General features: G+C 40.4%; 1 protein-coding gene across 4 annotated transcripts in view; it reads right to left on the reverse strand.

Moving 5' to 3' along the window:
- Positions 1–22,795, reverse strand: part of ATE1 (arginyltransferase 1) — an 86,528-nt gene that overhangs the window by 39,482 nt on the left and 24,251 nt on the right. For all 4 annotated transcript variants that reach the window (XM_034062445.1, XM_034062444.1, XM_034062443.1 and 1 more), the window contains exons 9-10: positions 18,977–19,158; positions 14,689–14,788 (exon numbers count right to left, since the gene is read on the reverse strand). In XM_034062445.1, coding sequence (XP_033918336.1) covers positions 14,689–14,788; positions 18,977–19,158 — 282 coding nt within the window. The remainder of the gene's footprint in view (positions 1–14,688; positions 14,789–18,976; positions 19,159–22,795) is intronic.

The following is a 22,795-nucleotide window of genomic DNA, read 5'->3' on the forward strand; positions in this document are numbered from 1 at the left end:
TATTAGCATCTTTTTGTTGGATCATCACATTAACTTCTTCCCACATCACAAGGAGGTAAATGTACTACCATTTAAACTCCATCAGAAGGTGGGGCTGTTAGCACAGGCATTTGAGGACTAACAATTTAGTCATCAGTGTGAGTTTCTTTACCACCCCTCACTAACAGAGAATCATAATGCATTTGTGAATCCATTAATCCATCATCAGCAACAAACAGTAAAACAGACACAGTCCTGAGAAAGAAAACAGTTTATCTTCTAAAACCAAGCTTCAGTGGGGTCTCACAAAATGAGCCCTATTAGAAGTACAAAATGAAGAAAAACACATAAAATATTACCTTGTGATAATTCAAGCTGCAACAGTGCTGTCCTTTGAATCCTTTCTCAGTGCCACACCTAATATAGCAGGAATTGTGGTGGAGCAGCCCCAAAGCTTCTCCTTATGGAGAACTTCCTACCCAATCTTAGTGCTGAAAGGAGGACGGAGCCAGAAGGTGGCTGGTCTCTTCTCTCAAGTAACAAGTATATTAGGGACTGTAGTGATAGGACAAGGGGCAACGGGTTCAAACTGAAACAGGGGAAGTTTAGATTGGATATAAGGAAGAAATTCTTTACTTTGAGGGTGCTGAGGCACTGGAATGGGTTGCCCAGGGAGGTGGTGAATGCTCCATCCCTGGCAGTATTCAAGGCCAGGTTGGACAGAGCCTTGGGTGCCATGGTTTAATGTGAGGTGTCCCTGCCCATGGCAGGGGGTTGGAACTGGATGATCTTAAGGTCCTTTCCAACCCTAACTATTCTATGATTCTACGATCAAGTGATAGAACAAGAGGTAACAGCCTCAAGCTGCACCACGGGAGGTTTAGACTGGGTATCAGGAACAATTCCTTCCCCAGAGGGTGCTCAGGCATTGGAACAGGCTGCCCAGGGCAGGGCTGGAGTCACCGTCCCTGCAAGTGTTCACTAACCTTCAAGGTAAGTGAACTAGACAAGGCCTTCAGTGACATGGGTTAGTGGTGGCCTTGGCAGTGCTGGAGAATGACTGGACTTCATCTAAAAGTCCTTTCCAACCTCATTGACTCTATGATCCTCAAATTGCCCAAACTGAGAAGTCAGAACCTGAAACAGGCTCCTGGGCTCTCAGCTGGCACCACTGCATTGTACTTAGAGTCCCTCATTGTCACTGTATGACAAATGGAGGATGCAAAGAGTTGCAACATCCTGTAACATCCTTCCACCTTCCTTCCTTTTCCCCTGAACCGAAGATCATTAAAAACAATGAATAACCAGCCACACAATGCCAAGGGGTAAAGATTAAAACGGAAAGAATGTAGAAAAAAAAGTAATTCATAAAATAAATCACAGATTAACCATCCTGACCATATTAGCACTAAGCAGCCCTTCCGAACAGTAGCCTTAACATCTTAAATAAATAAATAAACCCACTAGATCAGCAGGACAAAAAGCTCATCTTGTCTTCTGTCCATTCATAGAACAGCAGCACATTTGTGTTGGGACAAACAGAGTTTGAGTCCTGTGCACTTTTGCTCACCAAACCCATTCTTCTTCATTTTGCTGACAATGGGACCATTTTCATACCCTTTTCGGGGGGGGGGGGGGGAATAATTCAATCTCAGTGTTATTTGTGAAAACATTTTGATTCTGAACAAGAAAGGGGAAGGAAGCAAACAGTATCATGTTCTATTAAAAAAGATGATCTATTCCATTGAAACCTTTCTAGTAAAGAATCCCAAAACTATTCTACACATCTAACACAGCAAATAATCACTCTTAACAGTTTCAGACATTCCTTTTGGAACAGTTCAGTTATTCAGTTGAAAACAACAGAACAAAATAGTCTGGTTAACTCTCTAACATGATAAGCAGAAACCTCAGGGCAGTGTCTGGAAACAGCAGAGAGGTTTAGGGGGTTTTGGTTCTTGTTTTCTTTTCATTTCACACTCAAAGACAACAGTTTCCCAAGCTCCCAGGCCTCTTTAGGCCTCCTCAATAAGGTCACCTTTGAAAGCCTTTGGGAATTGGTTTTATTAGATTAAGAAAAAGCTTTAAAGAAGCTGTTACCAAAATACTTCTCCATTGGCCCTCCTGCTTGGGGTCCTGCTCTGTGCAATCTCTCAGAGCTCCAGTGCCCTCATGACAGTCTTTGTGAAACCACAGCACCATGCAAGAGCCTGCCAGGCTCCACCAACTTCACCTACTGCTTCTTATACCAACTAAAAAGAGCAGAGATTTGGTTTTAAATGACTTGCATCTGAATAAGGCTGGCTGCTACCAACCAGTGGTGGTGTGAAAACACAGCTGATTGCCATCATCTGCAACCCAGTATCATTCCACCTTTGTTCTGGGTTTTGCTCATTCTTAATGTATCGCTTTCTCTGAGATGCCATTTGCAGGATCTACCTATAGTATCATAAATGTAACAGATGATCTTTAAGGTCCCTTCCAACCCAAACCATTCTATGATATGGAATACTGTTTTAGGATAAGAAGGAAGATAAAACTCATCCAGAAGATCTCCAAAGACCCTGTGAGGAACAGCCATAAACCCCTTTATGTTGTGTCCATCTCATTTAATGCAATATTCCCTCCTCTAAGAGAAATGTAACTTTTAACAGAGACTGAGCTAAACCAGAGTGAACATCAGAGATTCAAGAGCACATAGAACTGTGCTTTCATAGTCACAAACACTAAAAATACCTAAGCCCATGTCCCAGTTTAGCCCATTCTGAAACTTCATAGTCACACAATTCCCATTTTTTATTCCCTTCCATCCTTTCTCCTTGCCTCCAAAGCCTACCATCTTCTTTAGCACAATGAAGGCAATAACTCATGTTATTTAAGTAAATGGTGGAAGCTGACCTCAGCATCTGAGGCCTAGTTTTACATACAATTCCCTAGGCCATAAATGCATCCACTGATGAAAATCCATTCGACTGCATAAAGAATGACTTAAAAATGAGACTTGGAAAAAAGAAGGGGCTTTTCTGGTGGGTGCTTGGGTTGGGTTTTAGCAAAATGAAGGCCAGGAAGATACATGAAGGTGGCCATCAGGTTTAGAAACAATGGTGTTACGAAAAGAAGAGAAATAACATGGGGTTGGTTATGTGCACAGTGGTAGGTAAGAGAAAATGTAGTATTCTTTCAGAAGAAAAGTTCAGGTCAGACTAAAGAAAAGCATCTCAATGGTAATCATAGAATCATGGAATGGGTTGGAAAGGACCTTGAGATCATCCAGTTCCAACCCCCCTGCCATGAACAGGGACACCTCACACTAAACCATGGCACCCAAGGCTCTGTCCAACCTGGTCTTGAACACTGCCAGGGTTGGAGCATTCACAACTTCCTTGGCAACCCATTCCAGTGCCTCAGCACCCTCACAGTAAAGAACTTCTTCCTTATATCCAATCTAAACCTTTGCTGCTTCAGTTTCAACCCGTTACCCCTTATCCTATCACTACAGTCCCTAATGAATAGTCCCTCCCCAGCATCCTTATAGGCCCCTTAAAGACATGAATATATATGCACATGAATATGAAGCACATGAATATGAAGCACATAAATATGAAGCACATAAATATTAAGCACATGAATATGTATGTATCTAGCCACCGACACATGGAGACCTGTATAAGTTTGTCAAGTGAGGCCTTTGGCATACAAATGTCCAACAGGTCTTAAATGTTAACACATAGTTGAACCTGTGTTGGAGTAAGGGGATGGACTCATAATCCCCCATAGCCACTGACAAGTCTGCTGTGCTATGATTACATTTTTCCCTCCTGGCTCCAAATCATTCCCCTTTACAGGAATTATCAGGATTGAGGCTAAATAGAACCTCATTAATGCACTTAGACTTGGAGACTCAGTACAGTCAGCAGCTAAACAAACTCAGACAAAGAAAATAATCATTCAAAACCATAAATTGTCATCTAGATTAAATGTAACACCTCAGAGAAGTGCACTGAGACCTCTGTAAAATTAATGAGGTCTTAGTAAAACCAGACCTCATTAAAGTATCTACCATTAAATCTTTCCTGGAAAACTGGAGAAAAAAACATCACTTGTGGAGATTAACTGACTTGTCAGCCAGCTCCTACTGTACAGACCACAAGGTGAAATACAGTAGAGCCAGGAAAAGCAGGAGTTCCTGGCTTTCAGACCAAATAAATTCCACTTGACAATATTGCCTAATTAGAGCTAATATAATCAGCTTAACTGCAAAAATAAGGCAGACTGCAGTAACAGCAATCCTATTGGAACTTAAATGAGAGATCCAATACTCCAAGCACTGCCAGATTCAGTAACTGTGGTAAATAGGTAAAACTAACCAGTGTTTCCATGACTTGCACTTCAGTGACAGATTTAAAGTGCACAAGAAAACTGGCATGACTGGGAACAACTTCACATTGAGACTATGTTAGGAAAAGTGAAGAGCATTACCTCCATAAATAGGTTCAACCTTTTGCATTGTAAGATGTCCATCTCTGCATATTCAAATTCATTCACTTTTGGGAATCCCCACAAACAGGCAGGTAGAGAGACAAGGATCAGAAGAACATTAACTGGTGTTTGAGAACCACCCAAAACTGATTAAATCAACAATAAATGATGTGAAGCTAACAAAGCAGCATGAGATTAATTCATTTTCTCGTTAGAAGCTTCATAAATACACTTAATTTCGTACATTCTTATACTTACTAACCAGCAAGGATTAATGGATTTACAGAACTGCAATTGGAATAGTCTGAAATGTGGACTGTGGTTGGACTCGGTGATCTTAAAGGTCTTTCCCAACTTGTTGATTCTGTGATCCCTCAGGTGAAGGAGGAAAATGAAAGACACACGAATTGTAAGATATATTATTCCCCTTCTAAAACCAAAAATCAACCAAACAAAACCTACATCTCTTTTGTCTCTGTATTTCAGTTTATAGTTCTCGCTTTAATTGCTAATGGTTACTATTGAGCCCAAGTAAGCCTTCAAGTAAGACTCAGTACAAGTCAGCACTAAGCGATGGATTTATGCTTATGCAGAGTCATAGACATGATAAATTTCTAGCTGCTAGTATCATTCAGAAGATGGTTTACCACAGGCTTATTCACATGATTCTGAATAAATCTTTTTAGCGGCTCCTTTTAACAGGGACAGGCAAGTTACATCTAATAACTCTGAGAGCATCCATCAGTACAGAACTGGCCTATAATTTAACAAACCACACCTCTTATTCTTGTGCTTTCATGAAAATAAGGTTAGATTATAGTGTACTGCAGCCTTGCATGAATTAACAAAATCACATTTATTAAAGAAACACTATAGGAAAGTTATCCCAAGTTAATAAAGTTCTTGCAACAAGTAAAAGGTGTAGAACTTATCCCTGCTGAGGTGCATATGCAGGTAGTCAATACCATCTCTGTCACAGCATCTGAACTGTGAAACACGAACATATACCTTCTTATGCACAAACATATTCCCAGCATATGCAAATTCTTTAGTGATAGATATCAAAATCATTATAAGCCAAGTTATCAGCATCAAAATCAGTAGATCACCAATATTTGAGTCTGATACTTAAATTACCTAATATTTAAATCAGTAATGGAATTACTTAAGACACTTTGAACCTTCCTCTGAAATAACTTCTATGGGAACCAGTTCTCTTGGGAGCTCTTTGGCTGGTTGGTTTTGGGTGGAGGGATGTGCTTGGGGTTTTAAGACTGCAGGAAAACAATGTAACCTGATCCAAGTCTCATACAGAAGATAACAAATAGAGTTTTAAGAGGAGCTACTCTTATTTAATAGCATTTCTTTCTCCAACACAGAGAAGCCCAAAAAAAATAAAGCTTACTCAACTTGATTAAATCTGTTTTGTAATCAAAGAGCCATCAAATAAAAGGTTGCAGGTAGACAGCTGAAACTGTAGTAAGGCCTTGTCTCACAAATACAACTTCACCCTGACAATGACATTCAGGTGAATTCCATTGAAGCTTTTACAACATACACCCCAAAACTTCTGCTTTCGGACACAAGTTTGGTTTCTCAAAGGGCAGTACAGTAACAAGAGAGACCCATGCACTCCAGAGACCTGTGCAACAGGCATCTTCTGCCTGATAAAAGCCTACAAATAATACAATCAGGCATAAATATACATGTTATTTTCAGTTCTGCTACATTTCCATCACCCTAAACTTCAAGCAAAGAAATCCACATTTCAGACATTAGTAAAAGAAAACCCTGGGGACATGTTCACATTTTCCCATTCTCAGTGACCAAAACCTAAGTTCTGACTGCAAATAATATAAAAGGAAAACTAAAGTTAAAAATAAAAGACATGGATGGGATCTCTGCTTTCTTCTAGTACAAAAATGGTATTCCAACTGGTTTTATCCCTGCAAATGCTGTGTGGAATTCAACAACAACTTCAACACTTGCACAAAGGAAGAACTATAGCAATTTACAATTACACCCAAGGCAGCTTAGTAAACACAAAGAAGTAACTACATTCACTATCATTACCTGCTATGAAAATGACATGGAAACTGGTATTTTGCTTTTAATAATTATATTTTCAGTAGAATCCACTGATAGCATTCAAAAACACTGCTGCTCTCCAGAAGGGAGCATCTCCTGATTCCTACATTTTAATGCTCATAATGTAGTTTTCACAACCTGCCACTGCGATTGTGAATATATGATCTATAAGATCCAAAAAGCAGCCAAGCTTCTACTTAAAACACATTTGATAAAGTATATGTAGATAGATAAGGACTTTTTGCACTAGTTGCAACCAGACAGAATATTGAGGCAACTTCATTTTCAGAAGCATTTAACATATGTACACCAAGTCAATCTTCCAAACTACTTTTGGAAGTTGTCCTGGGTTCAGCAGTAGCAGTCATTTTTCTCCTCCTTGGTAGCTGGTGCAGTGCTGTGGTTTGACTTTCGGGCTGGGAACGGTTGCTGATAGCAAGTATGTTTTGAGTTACTGCTCAAATGGTTTGTTTGTCCAAGGCCTTTTCTGAGCTCATGCTCTGCCAGGGAGGAGGGAGGCCAGGAGGAAGGAGTGACAGGACACCTGACCCAGGCTAGCCAAAGAGGTATTCCATACCATAGCACGTCATTCCCAGGATGTAACCAGGAGAGACCCGGAAGGGCTGGAGCTCTGGGGGGATGGAGGAGGTATCGGTCGGTGCTTGGTCGGGCAGGGTGGGGTGAGTTATGGGTCGGTGGCTGGTGAGGTGTTGTGTTCTCTTCACTTGTTATTGGCTGTATCATTATTATTTGTAGTAGTAGTAGCAGTAGTGATTTGTGCTGTGCCTTAGCTATTAAACTGTGCTTATCTCAACCTGTGGGGGCTACATTCTTTGGATTCTCCTTCCTAACTCTCCGGGAGTTGAGGGAGCAAGGGGGGAGTGAATGAACGAGCTGTGTGGACTTGGGTTTTAAACCATGACAGAAGTCTTGGCAAGTCACTTTATGAGACCCATCAAAATGGGTTTTAACACCAAAACTCCAATGTAATTCAAAGTAGTCTTCCCTGCGTTACTAAGCAAAATCATTTGAGCAACTTGCTCTAGTGGAAGGTGTCCCTGCCTGTGGCTTTCAGGTCCCTTCCAACCCAAACCATGCTGATTCTATAATTAGAAGGAACATAAGAGGTGAGTTCAGAGCTCTAAAGAAATGCATGGTCAATTTTAGCTGCTGATGCTAATGTAGACGAGAATCGCAGCTAGTGAGTCCAGTGAAAAAATGTAAGGAAGGGAGAAGGGAGGCAGGTAAAAGTGAAGTTAGCAAGACAAATAGGGATTTTTTTCTCCCTCAGTTCTACAGTTTATACTTTTCAGGATTTTATTATTATTATTATAAACAAAGACAAAAACATACCATTATTTTGCTGTTTGTTTTTAACAGTCTTGCCAAAAAGAGCAAAACCACTGGGTTGCCAAAACTTTTATTGCCTTCTTAGAGTAGATAGTGGTTTTGCAACCCAGATATTTCAGTTCTTTATTACCAAATTACAAGTTATTGCAAGCAACAACTTGGCTCTCACTAACAAGTACTGACTCTTCAGAATATTTAGTTGACTATTTATGACCTGTTTATATGCAAAAAATTGCTCTGTATTAATTTGAATGCATATTTACTCCTATAAACTGACTAAATTAATCCTGGAAAAACCATTAGCACAAATGCTAACAGACTTGAACAGAACAGCTCCAGTCTTCTAAAACTTATCCACTCTTAGCTTATTGTGTTTTCCTATTTCAAGGTAAATAGCAGTATCAGTGAGAAAAGCAGGCTGACAGCTGGTAGCACCTTCAATACAAGCTGAACAGAAAGAGCATGCACAAAGGTATAGAAATGCCAGCTCTTTCTGTGGGGAACTAGTGACACAGCTTGCAAAGCTCAGTGGTAGAACCGTAACGGTGTGTGCTTATACCCCCCAAATCATTGAGGATCACATGAAGTCACATCACATTAAGTCTCTTTCCCTCACACATTTGAGCTGACACAGCAAACCCAAGCTTATTGAAGAGGTTAATTCCACAGTCAGAAATGTGAAAAGTCAGGAGAAGCCAGACCTTTGTGGATCCCACGGACACGGAACCCAGGCTACCACTGGATGCGTTTCACTGCTGTAGGAGCTGTGATGCTGGAATTCCTGAAAGCAGCCAAAGAAACTGGCTCTCGAGTGCCATAAAATTCCAGGGGCACTGCTTACGACCACAGTCAGGCCGAGGTATTTAGTTCAAGAATGATTAATCACAGTTGAATCAGCCTTTTGTTTCTTTTCTGACATTTCAGAACCCTTTATAGTACTCTGTCTATCTGAAGTCTGGCCATGCCTTGATACCAAAGGAGACTGTTTAAAATAATTCCATTTACTTTGGCCTGCATACAAGTCTGGATAAAGATTTCAGTCAAAACACCTCTTCACATCACAAAATGCTCTTAAAATGGTACACAGAGATAACACTGCAAGAAGACATTAAATCTGTTATGTACTTCAAAGTACGCTGGTAGTTATTTACCAGCTTAGTGGAGTGGCTTCAGGGAAAGCAGATCATTGACCAAAACAAGTAACAATACATGCTCCAATTGCAGTGTTTGCATGCAAATATTGACACTGAAAACACTCAGAACTAAGGAAACGCAGGTAGAAAACATCAGCAACAAATCCTCTCTAACACAAGAACTTAGAGGAGAACTTGATTAAAGGTCCACAGAGGTCTGAATCACAAATGCACAACAGCAAGTTCACTTACTATACACCAAAAGCACAAACCCAAGATCTATTTAGTGACACCCACCACAAGACTCAAAATCAATACAAAAGAACTGTTATGGAAAGGACAGAAGGGATTCTCAAGGAGTCCATAGTAACTGGAGAATGTGAATTTAGCATCATTGAACCATGCAGTTACATCTGTTACTTGCAAAGATGTGGGATAAAATAAAGTATCAGTATAGGAAAACAGTCCAAGATCCTCTCAAGCATCTCTCTAATATGGCTGTTCACTAAAGGTGATTCTTTTACTTCTGTAGCTTCATGGAAACAAATGTCTTTAACTGAAAAGCGTTAACAAGTACAGATAACAGTTCTCAAATGCATCAGAAGCAAGCCTGAGACCAACACCATCCTCAAGTAAAATACTTTCTTATACTTAAGATTTTATCACACACTCCAAAATGCATTAGGAAAAAGACTTTGCATCTTACGAGCCTTGGAAAATGTTCCAGGAGCCTGTTTTCCAGCATAAGGACTACCACATCTAACAGAGCCTGAGAAGTTTTACCACAAGGTCATGAATTTCTTCAGAGAACCATTTTATTCTTGTATTACCCTGACCTACCCAGAATAAAAATGGAACAATGCCATTGCTTAAGGTTTTTTCATAGCATTTTTCCATATTAACATAGTTAATAGGACACAGAAATCCTTTTGTCTCAATTTAATGTAGATTTTATTTCACCAGTTCATAAATATTAACCCATAGGTGGGAACAAATCTAGAAGAAGCTGGGAACTAAAAAGTAGCCTAATATTGCAATATATTCCCTTCCCCTATCTTCAGTGATTTTCACTGGTTTAAAATCACATTGAAATCAAATGCAAGCTGTTTGGGAACAAAGGGAAGGGAATAGGGAGTCAAAAAAAAGAGAACTTTATTTTTAAAACAACCTTTATAAGAAGCATCACCCACTTCCATGGGGTAGAATCACTGTCAAAGTGTTCACAAACCATACAGATGAGGTCTTTAGGGACATGGTTAGTGGTGGTCTTGGCAGGCCTGGGGTTGGACTTGATGATCTAATGGTCTTTTCCAACCTGGTTGATTCTATTCTACACTTTTTAACCATTCATCTTCCTGCCTGATAATTCAGAATTCTCAAACTCTGCTGCTGAGCCAAATGAATCCTGATTTAAGGATCCTCTTCCAGGAAGATCAGGCCTCCCATCTTCCACTGCACTATAAATGACCAAATTGTACTTTTTGTGCAATAAAATCCTTCAGATAGAAAGGTCACACACTGACCCCTAATAGTGTGTTCTCTGTCAGTTTGTTCCCATACCTGCTGGTGGTGGCTAGAAGTACTCAGCAGCTGCACGGAGCTGTTGCGCTATGGGCAACTGGTGGGATGTTCTGGCCACATCAGAGAACATTTCTAGGACAAAGATACTGACAATGTTTTAAGAACTGCATAAAAAGCAGAACAAGCATGTCAGCAGCCCTATTTAAAAACAAATACTTCAACAAAATACTCTATCAATGCCTTGGAGCTCCTCAGAACATCCAACACAACCAAGGTGATCTGAGCTGTTCCTGCATATGACCCAGTCACTGGTATATATGATCACACCCCAAAACAAGTTAGAACCCAGAAGAGATGTCTATAATTTGCATTCCAAGACAGCATCCACACAGAAAAAGGCTTTAATGCTTGGATATCTATACCTCCCATCTAGGAACCATATGTATTTAAAAGCAAAACATCCAGCTATGTCCTCATGTGCACAACATTAATGCATCAGTCTTGAACTGTAATGGGAATACAACAGTTCATTGCAAAGTTCCTCAATTATTCCAACCACATTTTGTACAGAATACTGAGTTTGACTCCATGCAAAGTGGAACACTGTCAAACTCCTTAAATCAACATCATAAAGTCACTGCTCCTTATTCATCCACTACCCCTGTTTGATCAGCAGGAAGATATACAGCTGTTTGGTACAAACCAGTAGTCAAGCTCAGGAATCTCTGCTAGAAGCAGTCTGGTACTGCGTTTCCACCAAAACCAAATGCAAATGTCAGCTTAGGCATTTCCACTGATCACAACCTGTGATTAGAAGAAGGAAAACGTTCAAAGATCTCCCAAATCCTCCGACTTTACTGTAAATAAGGATAATGTGCATGTGCACTTCACAAGACACTACTTACAGCACTCTCCATCAGATGCTGCTTACGAAAAGAAGAGATATTATGCCTAGCCTCCATTTCCAAACATCCTAGGCCAAATAACTTGCAAAGAAAATTACCAGTAGAGGATAAAACCAGTGTTTAGCATTCCAATTGCTTCCATTTCTTTCCTGCATTTATTTTTCTTACCTGACATCAGTTTAACAGCCTTTCTTCCCCACTAATATCATTAAGGAAAAGGGAGCCTTCAACATCTCTTAACTGTAATAAAGCATCAATTGTAATAAACATCATCAACTGTAATAAAGCAAAATCTTCAGCACATAAGCCAACCAGGAACTAGTGAAATGACTTAATTCACAATGTCAGCACTTCCCCATCTTCCTTTCCCACTGCTAGTCAGTTCACAGGAGCTGTAGCATTACTCAGATATGTTTCAGAGCTTAGCTTTAACATTTGCTTCTGCGTACTCTTTCAGTGAGGGTAAAGTGGACCTACAGAACTTATGGCAACCTGACTTTCAATTGTATTACTTGCAAAACAAATATACACGAAAAAGAAATCTAAAATAACATGGAAACCCTTGATATTCATTAATTAAATTATTCCTTTCCCAGCATGGAGAATTACTTACTTTCTATTGTGCGTGTTTTCAATACATACACATAGGTTTTTTTCTACCCATCCCCTGCCCTGGAAATTCTCATTTGTAGAGAAAATAATAATAATGATAATTGAAATAACATGTTATAATACTCCCATTAAATTTATTCAATTTACATTATTTGAGAATAAAAACTAGAAGAATTACAAGAATCTCACTCTTGAAGCAATTATTTTCAACTAATAGAACAAGCTCAAAAGAAGAGACACCAGATTATAATACATAATCACAGAACCCTAGGCTGGTTTGTGTTGGAAGGTACCTTAAAGCCCATCCACTTCCAACCCCTGTCATGGGCAGGGACACCTTCCACTGGAGCAGCTGCTCCAAGCCCCTGTGTCCAACCTGGCCTTGAGCACTGCCAGGGATGGGGCAGCCACAGCTTCTCTGGGCACCCTGTGCCAGCGCCTCAGCACCCTCATAGGGAACAGCTTCTGCCTAAGAGCTCAGCTCAGTCTCCCCTGTTCTGGCAGGTTCAAGCCATTCCCCTTGGCCTGTCCCTACAGGCCCTTGTCCCAAGCCCCTCTCCAGCTTTCCTGCAGCCCCTTTAGGCACTGGAGCTGCTCTCAGGTCTCCCCTTCAGGAGCATTCTCTTCTCCAGGCTGCCCCAGCCCAGCTTTCTCAGCCTGGCTCCAGAGCAGAGCTGCTCCAGCCCTCACAGCATCTCTGTGGCCTCCCCTGGACTTGCTCCAACAGCTCCACATCCCTCTTATGCTGGGGATATAACACAAATACATAGTGGCTGCTGAGGTCAGCTCCCAGTTTTACAGCATTTAATCTTCATATTTAAATAGTCTGCTGGCTACTTTAATACACTGACTCCCACACGAGCTATGTTTAATCCATGTCTCCAAAGTTCACATTTTCATTAAAACTTACTACAAAAGACTCGATCCCAAGCTTCTTAGCAATGACAGCTTTCAGAACTGGGATGCTTTTCCCCATTATAGTCAGATTTGTCTCTCAGATTTGTTTGTGCTCTAGCAAACTAAATGCATACTTTTTACAAGTTTTGAACTACGTAGGCTGTAGAACAGACAACGGATGTTAAACTGCGGTGTCTCCACATGAACAAAGAATCCCAAACTTTTAAGTATTTCCAAAGAGTAGAACAAATAATCAGAGCTGGTTCAAGTTGGTGATACGATAGCCTTTAAGATGATTTAGATGAAAGGGGCAGTGTTTTCCAACTCACCCATTATCCTTCTCTTAAAACTTAATATCCTCTTTCTTTGGCCAGCAGATGGAGATGATAAACTCAGGCTGGCAAAGAGGGTTGGGGGGGGAAGGACAGGCAAACATCTAGCAACAGGAGAGGGAGGGGTTTGTTATTTTCCAAAGGCAGAACCATCATGGTTACCTGTACTGCAGGCCACAATAAAGCTGAAATGTTTTCCTCTGTCATAATCATCACTTCAATGAACCTCACAATTTTGGGGCTATTTGAAAACCAGCTGAAAACACTGTAGACTTTTAGCTCACTAAGGGGAGAAAAAGGAAAACAAAACACTGCACCTCTTACTCTACATTTCATGTATCTTTCCACATTATTAACAGGAATTTTGGTTATGTGCAAGTGTTCAGCAAATACTTATCAATGGTCAGTACTCTGAGAAATCACCGAGTCACAGACTGGTTTGGGTTGGAAGGGACCTTAAAGCTCGTTCAGTTCCAACCCCTGCCACAGGCAGGGACACCTTCCACTGGAGCAGCTGCTCCAAGCCCCTGTGTCCATCCTGGCCTTGAACACTGCCAGGGATGGGGCAGCCACAGCTCCTCTGGGCACCCTGTGCCAGCACCTCAGCACCCTCATGAAGAGCTTCTGCCGAAGAGCTCATCTCAATCTAACCTCTTTCAGTATAAACACCTTCTCCTTTGTCCTGTCCTTTTAAAAATCATATCATAATATTCACAAAGCAATGATATCTTTACAAAGCAAAGATACCACATTCATAATGCTCACAAAAAACAGAGGAAAGAGACACCTTTAGGTGTCTCAGTTCTAAACAAGGCTGAAGCTCACAGGAGCTACAAAGGATGGTTGTCAATATATCGGTTATTCTAAATGTTCTGTATATTCTCCTGACCCTTTCCCTCCAAAATCTGCTTTTCTGGCTCAGAACTGCTGCTAGCCCAGCTTGTCACTGCTCTCATCTGCACAGCAAGTCCCCTTTCTCCAACAAAGCACCAAAGAGGGAAAGCCCACGTACAGCCAAGACCAGAAAGCCGTTATCACTGCCCACAGGCACCAAGCAGCAGTGCCACAGGTATGTAAACCTAAAACTGGAGAATATACTGTAAGCAGTAGACAGGCAGGTAATCAAATGACCAACTAGCATCTGAGAGCCTTGAAAACCTCGCCATGTGAACTGCTTTTAAGCCAACATGTAATAAATACCACATGCAGCTGAATTTTGACAAAGAGAAAAAAACTGGAAGCCAAGTTAAATAGTGACCAGTGTTCAAATTTAACCATGGAAAGTCGACATTAAAATCCAAACTGACAATTAGAAAACACTATACTACTGTGAACACTGTCAAAAGCTTTGACTACCAGTACACTAAGGAAAGGAGTAAGATCACAATTTACCTTGTATCTCATTTTGGGGCATGAATGAATGTAGAAACCCATATAATAAAAGCAGAGATCAGGAGCTTTCTCATGGAGTTGCCTTGTAAAAGCGATTTCTCTGTAAAAGGGGGAAAAAAAGACTTAATTACTTTTGAATACAATCATTACACTCATTTTACCTCTTCATACTGGAAGACTTCACAGCGGCCTGGCTCATGACCTATGTAAGGGACTAGATTTCTATGAAATAAAAAAATGAAGACGATAAACTCAAGCCCAATGCTGAAAAAGTTGAGAAATTGAACATTGATGCATAAAACACAGCTAAATAAATCACTAAAAATGCAAAAGACCATGTCAGGATTAAAAATACTTCCACTTTTGTGTTTTGTCCTGTCAATTTAGTTACTCTTATTTGGCTTTTAAGCCAGTAAGATCCTCTATTTAACGGGTTTCTTGTTAATGTTCACATGCATTGGAATTCTACAGGAACTGGCCTAGCAGTTGCACACAGACTGGTTAATGTGGCTCAGGCAAACACCAATGTATATTTAAATAACAAGTTTCAAGGATCAGCTTCTTGTTTGGTCAACTATTTGCATTCCAACAAATTACATGTAAAAACATCCATCTTTATGCAACAAAAGGTATTGTTTTACCCACCCCATGTCTGATTGTGTGATTTTCCCATTTATTCTGAATCAGAAGTGTCAATTTATTCCAAAATAAGTTTGCTTCTATTTTATTGGCACAAAGAAAGTGGCATTATCACAAAGATTCAGCCAGTGTTCCCAGTATAATGTTAATTTTTACAGCACCTGCAACTCTGCAGTTCACTTTTGTAACAGATCTGCTAAAACACAGATGTTGGTTCTTACTTTCAATGTCGAATGGATAAGAAAGTATGAACATGTGCATATAGGAAGCATACACAAACAGTTCAGGGGTTTATCCCCTAATATGTAGTTAGTAGGATGACTGAATGTACTGAAAACCCAACATTTCAGCTGCATTTAGTTTGCTGAGACCATCATGAGTTCATTCTAAGTCTGTATCTATATACATGTCTTCAACAAGTGGAGAATGTCTGGAAATAAGTTACTCCATATCTGCAAATCTAGGTAAATAGAACAGGTTCCAGAAGCTGGGTTTATGTACTACCAAAATGTGCAAACATGCACTTCACACGGATAATCTTGAAGACATAGCATGAAGTTAAAACAACCTTCCTGTTTCATGCAGATTATCCTGGACCTAATTAAATACCTTTCTGCAATTGAAAAAGCTGGAACACTAAAGGGGAAAATGATCTTTGCACTTCAAAAGCCTCCTAACACTCTTTCCCACTGGACTATAAAGTATCTAATCTAATAAAACAAAAAGACTCAAAGTGAACAGAAGAGTAAGCAAACCATAATGTAATGAGGCAAAAATTGGGCTGCAGCAACAAGTCTCACCATGGGCAACAAAGCTTTATGCCAGCGACTTAGTGCATGTGATACCAAAGCTTAGAACTACTGCCAATGTCTTTGCATGGGCTACATCCTTCAGTGATATGCTCTAGGTGAGGACCCTTAAGTTCTTTCTCTATCTTTCATTTATCTATTCAGCCAACCCCACTCCAGGCAAAGCTGAATAGGAAGATGCTAAAACATTCTTCTCTTTCTGCCTTTCAGGAACGTATACTACGATCCAATGCAAGAGCATCCTCTAATTCCATTTAACATCTATATATATAAGGATGCCAGAGAGGGACTGTAGCAATAGAACAAGGGGCAATGAACTTAAACTGAAACGGGGGAAGTTCAGGTTAGATATAAGGAAGAAGTTCTTCCCTGGGAGGGTGCTGAGGCGCTGGCACAGGGTGCCCAGAGAAGCTGTGGCTGCCCCATCCCTGGCAGTGTTCAAGGCCAGGTTGAACACAGGGGCTTGGAGCAGCTGCTCCAGTGGAAGGGGTCCCTGCCCGTGGCAGGGTTTGGAGCTGGATGAGCTTTAAGGTCACTTCCAACACAAACCATTCTAGGATTCTACGATTCTATTTTTCACCAGGAGCAGTGATGAGGTGTCACTGTATGGTGTAACTTGCACCTACCTGTGTTCTTTCTGCCTAAATCTTTCCTATGGAAAAGAGGCTACAGACCTTCAATTACTCTTTTTGAAAAGCTTTAGGTTATGGTACACATCTAAAGAGTTATGACGGCTGTTAGGGCTTGGCAAGAGTTATCAGCGAGGGAGGAAGTCATATTCATTTCATCAATACAAAATTCAGACAGTATTTCAGTGCTACATAACTCAACTGCAAAAGTAGTTCAAGTACTTGTCCTCCTACTAACCGGAGGTGATGAGTACTATGCTTGTCTATGACTCATGATTTCAGGTAGCAAGGGGAAGGTTTAACTTCTTCAAGCAAAGAAGAATAAAAATCACTCAGTATTTCTTCAAGACTGTTTTTCTTTTGGTAAGTCTGATATTTCACAAGTAGCTTCTTCTCCTCTCATTCTTTCCTTACAAGCCTACATAGTTCAAAATGATCCACAAATCCCATCCTTTCTACGACTCAGCAGCAAAAACTGTCAGAGTAGCATGAAGTGGAAGTGACAGCGCTGCAATGCCGTTTAACCTCCGCGGAGTAAAATTGGCAACAGCTTTGAAGGTATCAGATTCCTCTGCAACTTCCTAAATCCTTCCCTAACTCTCCAGGCTTTTTTCCCCTTTTTGAAAGAAGAACAAGACTGGCTCCCCCTAAGACTGCTGGGAACTCATTTTTATTGCCTTAAATGCTGCAGAATTTATAAGCTGTTTTTTCTCTAGCTGAGCCATTCACGCATGTTGCACCCACAAAGGTCTCAATTTATTATGTAGAAAATTCAAAGTCATTTCAAGAATTCATAAGCAGGGATTATGTCAGTCTATTATTACATAAAGTAATGCGATATGTACAAATACTGAAAACCAACTCTCTTACACGGACTTGGCTTTTTATGCTATACGTTCTTCTTGCATGGAAAAATTAATAATCAGTTTAATTTCAAACATGATAGCATCCCAGAGTGGTTTGTGTTGGAAGGGACCTTAAAGCTCATCCAGTTCCAACCTCTGCCATGGGCAGGGACACCTTCCACTGGAGCAGCTGCTCCAAGCCCCTGTGTCCAACCTGGCCTTGAACACTGCCAGGGATGGGGCAGCCACAGCTTCTCTGGGCACCCTGTGCCAGCGCCTCAGCACCCTCACAGGGAACAGCTTCTGCCTAAGAGGCTCAGCTCAGTCTAACCTCTGGCAGGTTAAAGCCATTCCCCCTTCTCCTTGTCCCTGCAGGCCCTTGTTCAAAGCCCCTCTCCAGTTTTCTTATAGGCAGCAAAATCTAGCTTATGTAATTAAAAAAATCTAACGTATCTAATAAAATACTTCTAAAAATCTAGACCATTGACAGAAAGAAAAAACCAATTTTAACTCACAGGAGTTCCAACGTTTTATGTACATTTGTCAATTTTGATTAATCTTCTAAAATCACCAGTGCCACTGAATGCCTCAGGAAAGTGATAATTCAGACTCTTTTAGACACAGACCACTGCAGATGCACAAATGTTTCCACTCTTTAGGGTTTTTTATCCCTTTGTAATAATAATGAAATCATAAAACTGCTCATGGAAGAATAGGAACTTGCGGTTTAGCAGACAAGTTTTACTCACAGTGAAAAGCATTACTCACAACTCCTACTGTTTTGCATGACTAGATTGATAGTTAATTTAAGGCTTTAACATTCATAAGATTACTCTGTCCCATCAGGCTTTCTGAAGACAAGGATAATGAGATTAACATACCTGAAAGTACTACTCCTAGTACAGCAGGAGACTACTAATGCAGAAGACAACAAGTTTTAGGTACTCTCTTATTTATGATCTCTATGTGCATAGAACTGTAAAAGTGATTAATTTCATTTGGTGACTAGACTAAGCAAAAGGTCAAAGGAAAAATTATTTCTATTCAAATAAAAAAGGGCCTTTTCCTGCCGAGACCAAGCAATACTAAATTATTTGCAAAGGCAATAAGAACTGGGTATTTTGTTTCTGAGTGTTTTCTTAATCTGTAAAAGTATTTAGCTAACTAGAAAGATCCATCCTTGTCCAAGGATGGCAATTACAAACGTATTTGGGATACAACCAACCACAGAGAATTAATAAGAAATAAGTAAATATAAACAAACCACAAATACTTTATTATTACCAGTGTTTAGACTGGAAATAAAAGCTCAAGCTGAGGAACAAGTATCAATTCTTACTATTAGATAACAAAAAAGTCCTCTTACCGCAATGCAGAGTAGACTCCCAAAGATAAGAAAGAGTAGTCTGGATCATAGTACAGGTAGACAGAGGACACGCAGTAGGGCAGGATATCAACGACACCAACAGCAATTATCTTCCCATCCAGCCAATACTGCTGGTGGAAAGAACCATAGCCACATTCTGGTCCATTTGGTGCATTCTCTGCCTGAGCAAAAAGAATGAAGAGGGATATGATTGTCTGACAGGCAGACTCTCAGTATAAAAACTGATTTGAGAAAGAGCGTTAACACATAAATACTGTAAGAAATTACTCCTGCTCTCTGTGCTTAGAAAAGGGAAAATAGGACTTTGAGAAGCAAGTAAAACAATAGTAGTTCACATTTGTGACCTTTGCTGTATTTATGATGGGTAAACTCTACATATAATGGAATCCCAGCCTGGTTTGTGTTGGAAGGGACCATAAAGCTCATCCAGTTCCAAATTCCTGCCACGGGCAAGGACACTTTCCACTGGAGCAGCTGCTCCAAGCCCCTGTGTCCAACCTGGCCTTGAGCACTGCCAGGGATGGGGCAGCCACAGCTTCTTTAGGCAGGCATTGTCCCAGCCAGGAATCTGCAAATAGCCCCTGCCATGCACCAGTTGTAGCAGTGACATGATAAAACAATGCAATTCATCAAGTTATGAACATGTTATTACACACAAATTCTGCAGACACTCTTTGACCTCCTTACTCTCCAACAGGAGAAAAAGCCCTATGGCAGAAAGGTGAAATACAGACATTTCACTGTGCTGGCTGTTCCCAAGGCAGGCTGTGGCTGCCTGGCTCCTCCAACACTTTGTTACACCAAGGACCTCAGTGTTTCTCTCCTCCATGTCCAAAAGTACTGGAAAAATCAGTTTGTCAGAAGCCACTGAAGTTGCTTGAGAAAAGCATTTACAAAGAGAACTGATCAGCTTACTCTGAGCTTTACTCTTCCTGACCAACAAAACACCTTTTATCCAAGCACCTGGAACTGTGCTGCAAGCAAATCTGTGGAACTTCTTTGTCAGCCCACATCAGAGCATCTTCTGCAAACCCCCTAAGGAACTCGCTATTGTTGTGCGCTGTGGTTTGGATGTGCACCGAGCTATGTCTCCAGACAGGGTAAAGCACCTAGAGCCAAAACCTGATGCTTCAAATTAAGAAGAAAACGATCTTCTAATTTAAACTGTATTACACAACCAACTTTGGCATGCTGTTTTCTCCCACGTCAAGTTTACTTTAATCCCGAATTCCACTGTGCTCAACTTAATTATCCATCTAGTCATGTTTTTCACTGCATTGCCAGATCTTCAGAAAGCCGCTTCTCACTCCATAAATCTGACAATATTGCCTACTATTACCAACTGTTTTGCATTACAACAACAGAAGGTGGGTTTAATCAAGTATTTTGATACAGTAGCGCAGACTGAAGAGATGATGGGCAGTGGAAGTTATTCTAATTGGTACCACATGTGTCAAAAGGAATCAATCACGTGAACAAAAATCAGTTCAACTGACTTCCCCAACAAAGAAGTCCCAAAATAAAGAGCATATAATAAAGGGTTTGCATTTTTATATAGTTATAGAGCAGAAAACTAGATGTGGAGCTACAGATACTGGAAAAGTGAAACAATCAAATGTTTGAGAGCTCAGCCTGCTGTGTATGGAACTGTGTTTCCTCTCATTCAGGCAAAGCATACTTATTCAACAGTTATGATTTCATACAATATCCATAACTTTTCAGTAGAGCCAAATAAAATCCTGTGGTCAGGAGCAAAACTTTAAAGCTGGGACACAGTCAAGTAAGAGATTGGCTCTAAGTTCTCCTCTCACCTATTAGGGTGACAGAAAACATGACCCATCTCCTGCAAGCCCAGGGGAAATGTGATTGATAATATAACACACACTTGGTTAAAGTAAGTTTCAGTTAAACCATGTTTTCTTTCTTTGTCAAAAACTCTTCACACGAGGTTTAATGAATGTTAAAAAGGACAGTCTAAGCCAACATAGGAAAAAGTTTTCACTCAGAGCAAAGTCTTCTGAAGTTAAATAAATGCTGTGTCTGTGTGCAACCTCAAACCTCCAAATGGCACTGGATGGGTTTGGTCACTTCTGCAAACTGAAGTGTTAGCATCAGTGAAGAACTTCTAGCAAAGCATAAACTGCAGTTATTTCCTTAATGCAATTACAGGGAAATGTCATGAACACAAAAGGCTTATGTTCTGGGACAAACAGCATAAGCACAGCACTGGTTTCAGGCTAAACGTTCAGGGATCTCCACTACATTAAGCAAATAACATTTTGAAAACAGTAACATTTTTCTCCCCCTTCAGAAGTTTTTACCCTTTGTAATGCTTGTGTTTCGTTTGCTCCATTTTTCAGTGAATACTTGGCTCTTTTAACTTGATTCCTTGTGCACCATTGAGACAATTTGACATGAAACATGTCTGGAATACGAAACATCTTCCTGAAGCAGGTTATCGTTATACCACTTCACACTACTGATATGTCCACATAGGACTACATTTGTAAAAGATGATGTAAGATATACCAGGGACATCAGGTAAGCAAGCCTGATGAGTGTGAGCAGTAAGGGGGGGCTTATCTACCTTATCTAACCAAAAATATATATTAGCCCTGGAATCAATCCAGAGGGACCAATTTACCTGAAATTAACATTTTCTACTCAAACTTCAATGCAATGAATTATTATAATCTGATTACACTGTAAAGCTTTAGAATTAAATCAGAGCATCCCAGTCTGGTTTGTGTTGGAAGGGACCTTAAAGCTCATCCAGCTCCAACCCCTGCCATGGGCAGGGACACCTTCCACTAGAGCAGCTTGCTCCAAGCCCCTGTGTTCAACCTGGCCTTGAACACTGCCAGGGATGGGGCAGCCACAGCTTCTCTGGACAACCTGGGCCAGTGCATCACCATCCTCACTATAAAGAACTTCCTAAGATCTCATCTTAAATCCAGAACAAAACTGAAACAAGTCATTTTCTCCCCAGTGCTTAGACTATAACACAGAGAAAACCACAATATATTCCACCCCATCTTAATTCTATCCATCTTCATATTTTGCTAGCTAAAGATTCCATGAACACATTTGATTGCTCCTATTTTACAATGCATTACTAAAACCTAAATACCTAACAGCAACTAGTACTACACACTGCCCCAATTAGTCCACCTCAGGTAGTAACTGCTTATAACTGAACTTCAATGATGATGATAGTGCTCAGTTTTCTTCAAAGCACATTGGTTTTTGCTTTTAAGGAATGTTGTATTAATTCATTATAATTATGATTATTATTATTATTATTATGGAAATTGCACTTGTTAGCACACATGCCAGACCAGTGTGAGCTGCAGAAGGCACTGCGCACTCCCCCAAAATGGGTCTTGACCATACTAACTGCATGATTATTTTTCTCTCTAAAGTTTCATGAGATTCCCTATCTTGAACTTTTCCATTTTACCCTCCGCTGTGGATGGAGGGAGGAGGAAGCCATGAAATCCATGCTATCCCTTACACAGAGAAAAGAGAAAAGCCAGGAAACCCTGGACTTCTACACTCCAGTGGAAATTATTTGTTGAGTAAGTAAACTGATTCATTCCAGCAGTTCCTTTCCCAAAGGTACACACACACAACCTGCCATATGGCTGATCTCTATCTCTTGGTTAGCAACATATTTCCTTTTCAGTACTATGTCCTCCTTTCATTAGGGATTAGTGGAGATGCTGTGAAAGCAGCCTACAAATACTGTGTCAGCACAGAGGTAGCACTGCATGTTTTCATTAAAATAAGCCAGAAATG

This window comes from Melopsittacus undulatus, chromosome 4 (assembly GCF_012275295.1).
Source record: "Melopsittacus undulatus isolate bMelUnd1 chromosome 4, bMelUnd1.mat.Z, whole genome shotgun sequence".
Lineage (NCBI taxonomy): Eukaryota > Metazoa > Chordata > Aves > Psittaciformes > Psittaculidae > Melopsittacus > Melopsittacus undulatus.